The sequence below is a fragment of the Andrographis paniculata genome, unplaced genomic scaffold (assembly GCF_009805555.1).
Source record: "Andrographis paniculata isolate CXL003 unplaced genomic scaffold, ASM980555v1 Contig37END, whole genome shotgun sequence".
NCBI lineage: Eukaryota > Viridiplantae > Streptophyta > Magnoliopsida > Lamiales > Acanthaceae > Andrographis > Andrographis paniculata.
The window spans coordinates 2,541,840-2,551,419 of record NW_026137570.1 but is presented as its reverse complement, the minus strand read 5'-3'; the positions used below and the strand labels follow the sequence as shown (position 1 = coordinate 2,551,419).

At 28.3% G+C, this 9,580-nt stretch overlaps 1 protein-coding gene across 2 annotated transcripts; it reads right to left on the bottom strand.

Annotated features, from left to right (window-relative positions):
* Positions 1 to 2,020: 2,020 nt before the first annotated feature.
* Positions 2,021 to 7,721, bottom strand: LOC127250674 (probable trehalose-phosphate phosphatase F). Of its 2 annotated transcripts, none has more exons than XM_051274068.1 (13): positions 7,566 to 7,721; positions 5,591 to 5,687; positions 5,035 to 5,495; positions 4,823 to 4,963; positions 4,645 to 4,716; positions 4,446 to 4,571; positions 4,296 to 4,352; positions 4,111 to 4,212; positions 3,942 to 4,019; positions 3,790 to 3,859; positions 3,636 to 3,706; positions 3,450 to 3,542; positions 2,021 to 2,218 (listed from the first exon to the last, which is right to left on the bottom strand). In XM_051274068.1, exons 3-13 carry the CDS (start codon positions 5,317 to 5,319, stop codon positions 2,171 to 2,173), a joined length of 1,143 nt encoding a protein of 380 aa, XP_051130025.1. In that variant the 5' UTR covers positions 5,320 to 5,495; positions 5,591 to 5,687; positions 7,566 to 7,721; the 3' UTR covers positions 2,021 to 2,170. The 2 variants fall into 2 exon arrangements, with proteins under 2 accessions (XP_051130025.1, XP_051130026.1); XM_051274069.1 differs by having other exon boundaries at positions 5,591 to 5,682; positions 7,566 to 7,708.
* Between the last annotated feature and the right edge of the window lie 1,859 nt (positions 7,722 to 9,580).

Below are 9,580 nucleotides of genomic sequence, written 5' to 3'. Positions count from 1 at the left end.
GATTAGTGATTTTATTATTATTATTATTTTAGGACAGGAAGACCATGATCTTACCATCACGAATTTATCCCTACACCACCTGTCATTCTTTACCGTACTTTTTTGTTTATTAGTTGTAGGTATTTTTTTTTATTGTGAGATACGAGAAATATAAAAATATTAATCAGTAAGTGAATATAGTTTTATTGTCATGTGAAATAAGTATTGTCTTTTCTTAAAAGTTGGCTTGTAAAGCTTGGATGGGTATGTTTTTTTTATGTCAATAGAAGCTTAATGAAATATGTATTGACTTTTTTAGTAATCTAAGGACGGAGCCTATCTGGATACATGTATTTTAGGTAGTGTAAATTAGTAAGTTATTAAAAATAAATTATGATATTAGTTTATTATTTTTTATATGAATAATATTATTGGTATTTTAAAAAATTTGAAGATTATATCTCCAAAAAAATATATGCAATATGAATATATTTTGTAGATAATAAAATTTTATATAATTTATTTATTTATCATTACCATAAATTAGTTTTATAAAAAATGATGAGTTTTGAATATAAATAAAAAAATTTATGTTAATTGAGGAGAGAAATAGAAATAAATGGGTTTTGAGTGGGTCGTATTGTTAATTAAATTGATTTATATTTATTAAGTATGTTTAAAATTGATAAAGTTACCCAAAATAGAAATGAGTCATCTGTGGCGGAACGGAGGGAAGTATTTATTTTTGCCGGTTACTAAATTCATTGAGTAGGAAATATAATTTCTTTATAATCAATTAATCTATTTTTGTTATTTTGATCCATTTGATTTAATTTCTCAATTATGGTAATAAATTTCTACTTATTTATGTTTATTATATTATTTTTGTAATATTTATAAATTTTGTTTTTCTGAAAAGAATACATTTAAGATTTATTATATCAGTTTTAGTATTTATCTGTATTTAAATTTGTATTATTTGTAAGTTGTTCAAAACATCGCAATAATTTCTATCACAATATATTAGTTTGTATATTATAGAACAATGCAACTTACACAAATTGATTCTATTTGTTTCGAATTTAATTTCAGTTTCTTTAGTATGTGCAATTTTTTATAAAAATACACTAATTTTTTCTCCCATAGTACATATTTTTTCCGTCCAATGCGAAGATAAGTGTTTACTTTTACTCGGAAATTCTAAAATATTACTCCCTCCGTTCGAGATACCATGTCCACGTTGCCGTTTTTGTCTGTCACTTTCCTTTTTTGAAAAATAATTACACACCTTAATCTCATTTTAAATTTTTTAATTTTATTTTTTTTAATTTTAATTAAACTAATTAGTTATCTTAATCTTAATTTATAATTATTTTCATTAATATATTCTTAATTATCTACTAATTATACCCCTCCTAAAATACCGTGTCTATAGTGTAGCGGTCGGTATCTGGGACCGAGGGAGTAGTATTTTATAGATAACAATACAATATAAAAAATTTAAAAAATATTTTTTAACAGCATTATTTGTTATATTATGTAAATAGTAAAAATATTCTTTATTAAAATAAAAAATACTATTACTAAAAAAAGCAAAACTGATGGCAGTATTCAAATTACTATTCAACAAGAAGTCTAAAATCAAAATCAAATAAACAAACTTAACTAATTTTCAATTTAGTATTCACTTTGTCTCTGACAAATGTATCTCTTAAGGGTTTTTATGTTATCAATGATTTTATTGTTAAATGAAAATATGTAAGATAGATTTTAATGTTTTTTTTTTCTTTATATTTTATATATGTAATAATATATTTTTAATTTATATAAGAATTAAAAATATTTGGATATTACTATACTATATAATAAAAAATAATACTTCTGAATGAGACCAACAAAAATAATAAAAAAAATAAATAATACTTTAATCATAGTATAATATTCAACTATGCATATTCAAACTCAAATTAAAAGTAATAACGGTAACAATTAAAATGAAACAACAGATCACATCTTCTACCCAAACAATATTTATTACATCCACACCCAAAAAAAAAAAAAAAAAAAAGCCCTCTGAAGAAAAAATAAATTACTTTTAAGAAGTAAACGAAAGAGAGACAATAATTACTGAAATTAAAGGAACAGTAATGGAAAGGTCAATTAGTGTAATTACCAGATTGCCCTCCGCTATTTATCCCTGTTGTGCTGATCTCACGATGGACTCAAGGAAACGTTGAACCTGTGTAGATTTTGGCATCATGTTATTTCTTCTAAATATTATTGCTTATTGAAATATATATATATATATATATAAATCGTATAAAATATAAACCTACAGAATATAAGGTATAAATTAACAATACATATTATATATATATATATATTTATATTATATTAATATACTCCATCCGTCTCAATACAATAGTCTTATTTATCATTTTTTCCGTACCAAAACAATACTCATTTTTATAAATAACCATATCACTATAAATTTACCCTTACTTTTTCATTATTATTACACAATTGCCACTACTTTTTACACTAATACACACAAGGGCAAAAAAGTTTTTTACTCGTATTTTTTAACTACTATTAATATAATATCAATATTCATTAAATCTCGTATCAAACACAATTCATACTATAGTTCTAGGACGAAGGGAGTAATATAATATAATATAAATATAACACATATATATATAATATAATTGACAGTACATCACAATAGTTCCCCCACTACATTACATAGTTGATCTGGAAAGAACACATGAGTAAAATTAAAAATACATGACATATAATAGCAATCTATACAGCACATAATAATTGAATTTTGATTAAAGATTTTAACGCAATTATATATACGAATATTGACACGAAGCCGATACAATAATAAACGGGTCGGATTAGAGTTGATGCTTTCAACTCGAATTCGACACGACAACCCAATTTAAATAATTCCAATTTAATAATTAGAATACATATTTTAGATTAAATTCAATTTTAAATAATTTAACCTAATTCATTATATACATTACACTAAAGCCAACAAAAACTAACATAACATGACAACACGACAAACAATAATTGAATTTGAATTAAAGATTTCGATTTAATTATGTATACATGTCAATACGAACCCGACACGGTAATAAATTGGTCGGATTAGGATTGAGTGATTTAATCCGTTTAAATTGTTTAACACAAACCCGATATAAATCGACCTATTGTCAGCTCTAATGAACATACATTACGTACTAAGTTCAATTGTAGTATATATTGTATTAACTATTGTTATATGTTATAAGTTCATATACCATATTGTATTAACATATATCACAGTGTTGTATAGTTATACTTCACGTGCTATTTGTCGATAACTTAATAAATTTATTCAGCACTGTAACAGCAACTATCAAAAAATACATAATACGCTAAGTCGACAAAGCCATTTTGTATGAATTAATTCTCACCTCAGATGTATCCCTTAGAGACAAAGAAGCATAGCTTTCTTTCGGGACGCTAGAAACAAGAATGCCGTAGCCTCGATTCGCTTTTCTTAGCACCTAAAAATGGCGATCGAGTAAAATAAGCAGTCATGCATCAGGGCGAATGTGCGTTAAATGATTCGATTGTTGCAAAATGTTCATGTCGTTTACCTTGAACGCATCTTCATCGGTTCTGTCGTCTCCAATATAAATAGGGAGCACGTCGCTATCATTAGTATATCCTGAAAGATCATGTTAATATTGCTCGGCTCGTTCCAAATAGCTGATTTTGTCGGGGTAGGGTGAGAAAAGCTAAAAAACATACCTAATGATTCGAGAAAAAACTCGACTGATCTACCCTTATCCCAATTGATCACCGGTCGAATCTCTAAAACCTTTACATTAATGTCTGAATCAGACCAACTATATTATATATATAGAAGGATTACGAAGAGGCTTGGGATGAAATTAATTTACCTTTCGTCCGTGAGTGAGCCGCAGTCGAGGATAGTTCTTCAAGATGCCGTGAACATGCTCTACGATGACGGGCCAACTCTGGAATTCAAAACACAAAATGATCAAAGATGAAAAAAAATAAAACTAGTGAATGTGATTTACAAGTTGAGGGGATCGAAAGATTGCTTACGTTTTCATCTACATTGCGATAATGTAAGGAAACACAAAACTTGTGATTCTCAACTTTTGTTCCTTCGATATCTTTGGTGATGTCGAGAAAGGTTCTATAGACCTGTTTATAATCAGAGTTTAATTGCAAACACCGAATATTCGCGATTATTTTTGTTTAGTAATTTAAACTTAAAAGTCGCAAACCTCATCAATCATCGGTAAGAATTCCCTAGCCGGCTGAAATAAAGTTACCTCATTTCCCTATAGATGCAAAATCAGACAACAAGAACATCATTAGAGAATGCAAATGTGAATTTGGCAACGATACAAATACATATATATATATATATATACCTGAACATCGGTAGACTTGACGCAGTTTAGATGGTCTTTGGATACCGTGTCGCCAGCCGGAAACATGATATCCATGCCATGACTACCGGCGTAGTAAAGCTCGGTTAGTCCTACCAAGTCATGAACCTGGAAAATGCGATATTTAGCAGCTGCAAGAGATCGAATATTATTCAGAGAATTATATTTTGAATAAATCGACCTTATCTCGGCTTCTTCCGCTGATAATGGCGGTGGGGAAATGTTTTGCCACTCCCTGAACTGCAGAACGCATCTGAGAAGGATAATCGCCCCGATAAATGTTAATAATGACTATAAAAACCTTTATAATATAAAAAATAAAAAATAAAAAAAAAGGATCAAGATCCAGCTTTTCTTACTTCATTAGTCATAAATGCTCGATCAGGATTGTCGACAATAGGCGAAAGTGTGCCATCATAATCTAAGAACATCACTAACTTCCTATCTTTTGCGCGGTCCATTATTAGGTGGAAAGATGTGAGAGCTGATGGATACTTTATCTGAAAGAAGACAAGTCTTTAGACGAATGAAATCCATACGAAAGTAAAAGATGGAAAAGAAAGAAACATACCATCCACGATTGATGAGAAATGTCGGCCTCATCTGAAATGTCGGCGCTGCTGAAATCTTTGAGAATTATTTTTCGAGGAGGCGACGATGATTTCATTGCATCAAGCCAACTGTTGGCGCGAACATCTTCTAACTTTCCAGGTTTCTTCCTCGGAACAACAAAGACACTGGTTGAGAACGATTGCCCTGATTGCGGATAAGGCAAAAGACTAGAACAACCCCCAAGTGTTTTTATTAGCGCAGGGTCGGCAACAACAGGAGAACCGTCCATCGGATTCAAATCCATAATGATTAGACGACTTTCGGACAAACAGAACACACAATTACTGTATCTTCTATCTCCCAAATGAGGTACTAAAAATCCTTCTATCCAACTCTTTTATCGATGAAAAACCACCTCTTTAATGTTTTCTTATCTCTGCTGCTTTGTAAGCAGTCCATCAAGCAGAGGCTTCACAAAAACTGTCGAAGGAGTTACTTTTCCGACTGTTTAAAAAGTTTGACGAACAAAATATACAACACTTGAATGAAAAATACTTAAATGTGTGTAAACATACCTCATCTCGTAAAGCATGAATAGATGAAATGCACGAAAGCTCACTGGAAAAGTTCCAGGAGAATAAAGTACACCTCGAAATCGTCTCTTCTCCTGAACTGTTAATAAGAACGTATAAAGCGGTGGAAGCAAGCATTATAAAATACAAACACTACTACCAACAGTCAACAGAACACATCCACAAGTACTGACAGATCCATACAGATCAAGGGAAAAAAAAAACATGTTTTAGATCATGTTCTCTATATGTAACAAGATCGCGCATCTTTTGAGTCTTTTAACCGGTAGTTTACTATTTTTACTCTATGTTCACTAAATATCGCATCAAATATTACTTAAAAAAATTTCAAACCTAAAATACACTAACAACTAACTAAAACAGCACTTGTTCAAAAGAAAGAATTCCAAATTTTTAAGCCTGAATCAAGAATCAATAGCCATCTGTAACATTACTTGACTACACACAAGGATGTAAAATCACAAATATACCTACATAGAGCAGTGCAACCAATCTTTTTTTAACATTTGGTTAAAACCCTCTCTTGTTTTCCTCAGTTAGGATTAATCAATCATAAACAAGAAACAGACAATCCTAAGGACTCTTAACTGAAGTTTTAATTAAAGAATTGAAAGCTTCTGCAATCAGAGGCATACTTCCAGAAAATATTTTAACTACTTTGACCATTCTTTATGGATATCCATGACACGCAACTGTTGAAAACTATATTCACATGAATCTTTTTAAAAACAGCAGTAAATCTTTACCAAGACAGTTGGGAAGACAACTTTGAGAAAAAAAAACATTAAATAAACAAAGAAAGGCCCACCCTACAGTAGTCTTCCCATAATTTTCTAAATGCAAAGATTCCACACCACAAGTACCAAACCATATATGCATTTATGGCTACCCCACCATCCAATGAGAGAGATTCAATCCTAAATTTGTTGGCAAATATTTCCACAACCACATGGGAAGTCTGTTCACCCATCTTCTTTAAGAATTGCTTGGCATAATTAAATACTCATTCCCATGAGTAGTCTTTTTTCTGGTTTGTGTAATTAAAGTCCCATGACTACTCATGGTAATAGTCCTGACATCTAACCTTAAATTAATGCAGTAACCCTAAAAGCAACTGGGATTAAGGTGGATATACTGCTTCCTAGAATAGCAGTCCACAAAATATTGATGAAACAAAAGTTTACTTGTTTTTTATTTATGTTCTTTAGTGCCTGCCTCGATGTGACATGAACATTGAAAGCTTTTCACTCATTGATTATGATAAAGAAATGAAAATTCAAAGGCCCAATCAGAACACCAAATGCGGATGCTCTTGGCTTATGATACAGAATTCAATCCAAAAGCCCTCTGCCCTAATTTATTGAAGCGAGATGCAATTCAACAATTCAATTAATCGTTCAATTAGGTTTGGAAGAGGGAAAATTCAATGAAAGATTGGTTCAAAAAATCAAAATAATATCCAGATGAGATCTCCCATGGTAAATGACGAAGCGAAACTAAGAAGAAAGACAAAAAATCACTATAACGACATCTGATAGCAGCAGCAACCGACAAAGCCCATGCACTCGCCATTAATCGAAAAAAGATTAAACAATTGATCTGTCAAATCGAGATGAACACGTAGGCAAATTCACAGCTCTTCCTTGTCGAATACAACAAAAGGTAAAAGGAACAGCAATCGCCACGGGGACGATTTCCGGCATGAAATCAGTGCACCAAATCAAAGAAAATTAATTTACAGAAACTTCAAAATCTCCATCAGCGAAGAATTCCGATAGCATTGCAGAAAACAGTAGCGGGAAATTATACATACAAATCTTCATCAGAATCAGAATCATCAACCAACACAGAGAAAACAAACAGCAATCACTCAATCAGGTATTCAGATGATTGTATCAGAAGAATGAAAATGCAATTGGGGAAAAACAGTTAGGCAATAAATAAAAGTGAAACGCACCTGCAGAAAAGCAAAGCAAAGGCAAGGAGAATTGAATTGAATATGAGGGAGTGGAGAGGAAAGATGGAGGAAGAAGGGAATAGTAGAGGGGGGACGCCATGGATTTATAGGAAGAGTTGCAGGCCAGGCAGGGAAATGGCAATAGAAAGACGTAGCGGACAAGTTAACGTATCCTTTCTTATTATTTCTTCTTCCTCTGAATTTAGGACATAATAATAATAATAATAATAATAATAATTTTAAAAATTGACGAAAAATAGAAATTGTATATTAATAAAAAAAATAAAATTTCATTATATATATATATAATATGTGGGCATGACAATATATATAAAAAAAATATATGTAACAATAATAATAATCTCTTCGTCTCATTTAGTTGATCTATTTTTTTTCACATACTTTATTATTTTTTTCTTAAAAATATAATTAATTTTTAATCATATTTTTTAATATATAATTTATATTTTTTACTTTAATTAAATTATTGAATTATTTTAATTTTAATTTATATTTATTTTATTAAATTATAATTCTATTTAATAATTCAAAATGCCACTTTCACCTTCACCTTCCCCTCGTTTTTTTCTATCCTTCTAGACGCTTTGGAGATTTTATTTTATTTTTATATAAAAATAAATATTTTAAATAACAACACTCATGGTTTAAGTTTTGTTTTTATATATTATTCCTTCCGTACAGTATAAATTGTTTATATTTTTTATTTTTGTTCGTCCACACAAATTGCTCTTTGTTTCTTTAAAAATATAATTATCTTTTAAAATTTAATAAAGTATAATATTTTTTATTCTTAATTAAATTATTTTGTTGTTTTAAATCTTAAATTAATAATAACTTTTTATTATACAATAATTACTCTTACTTTTTAATTATTTATCAATTATATTTTAACATAATGAATATTAATAAAATTTCAAAATATTTAGACGCACGAATTTATGAGTGGTATAATTAGTAAATATTTAAAAATATATTAGTAAAAATAATTATTATATAATAAAAATAATTTTAAATTAAAATTAAGATAATTAATTAACATTAAAAAAAATTTAAATGAGAATAAAGTGTATAATTTTGTTTTTCAGCAAAAGAAAGAAAGTGACAGAATAAGTAAGACATACGAAAATGGAAAAGTAGACACCGTAAATGAGGCGGAGTGAATATTTTTTTTAATTTACTACAAAATTCAAAAGATATTTTTGATTCGGGACGGAAAAAGTAATATTTGAATATAAAAGTGAGTGTGTAAAAAATAAAAAATGAGAATTATAAAAAAATTATTTTAAAAAATTATAAAAATATAATATAATAAGTAAAAAAATAATAACAAATTGATTATTATTTGTTAAAGTAATGCAAATAAAAATGTGAATGAATGAAGTTATTCACTATAAATATGAATTATATATAAATTTATTGGACGATTAAAAAAACCTGACATAATTATGGCGACAAAAATAGTATGATATAATCACTTTAATTTTAAAAAAAAAAAATTACTACAAAGTGTTTGTTTGATTATTGTTTGAAATTTATTTAAAATAATGTATTATTTGAATTTTTGTTAGAATAGAATTTTACTGTAATATTTTATGATAAAAAAAATGAATACTTCTTTCGTCCAATAGTAAATTTCTAAATTTCTCATTTTACCATTTTAGTTAGTTCAAGTTAAAACTTTCTATTTTATTTGTTTTTAGAAAAAAATTAAATATCAAAACATCTCTATTTTTTTATTTTTTACATTACGTTTACTTTAATGTTAATCGTAAAATAAACATTACATTTTTTTTATTACATTATATATTTATAAAATACTAATTTACTTTAATCTCTATACAAAAATCAAATAAAAAATTTACGGTGGCAGAGAATAATATATTTTTATTAAAAATTATACATGTAAGTAATATTGATTTGTGTTTCCAATTATAAATAACAAATTGAAATTATTTGTAATTTTGCCACCTTAGATTGTGAATTTATATCGAAAT

Excerpts from the sequence above, each read along its gene's own strand:
- LOC127250674 (XM_051274068.1), bottom strand. The coding sequence starts at position 5,319 with ATGGATTTGAATCCGATGGACGGTTCTCCTGTTGTTGCCGACCCTGCG. Across the intron at positions 4,572-4,644 it reads GCGGAAGAAGCCGAGATAAG|GTTCATGACTTGGTAGGACT; the intron begins GTCGATTTATTC and ends CGCATTTTCCAG. Across the intron at positions 2,219-3,449 it reads CTCTAAGGGATACATCTGAG|GTTCAACGTTTCCTTGAGTC; the intron begins GTGAGAATTAAT and ends AAATCTACACAG.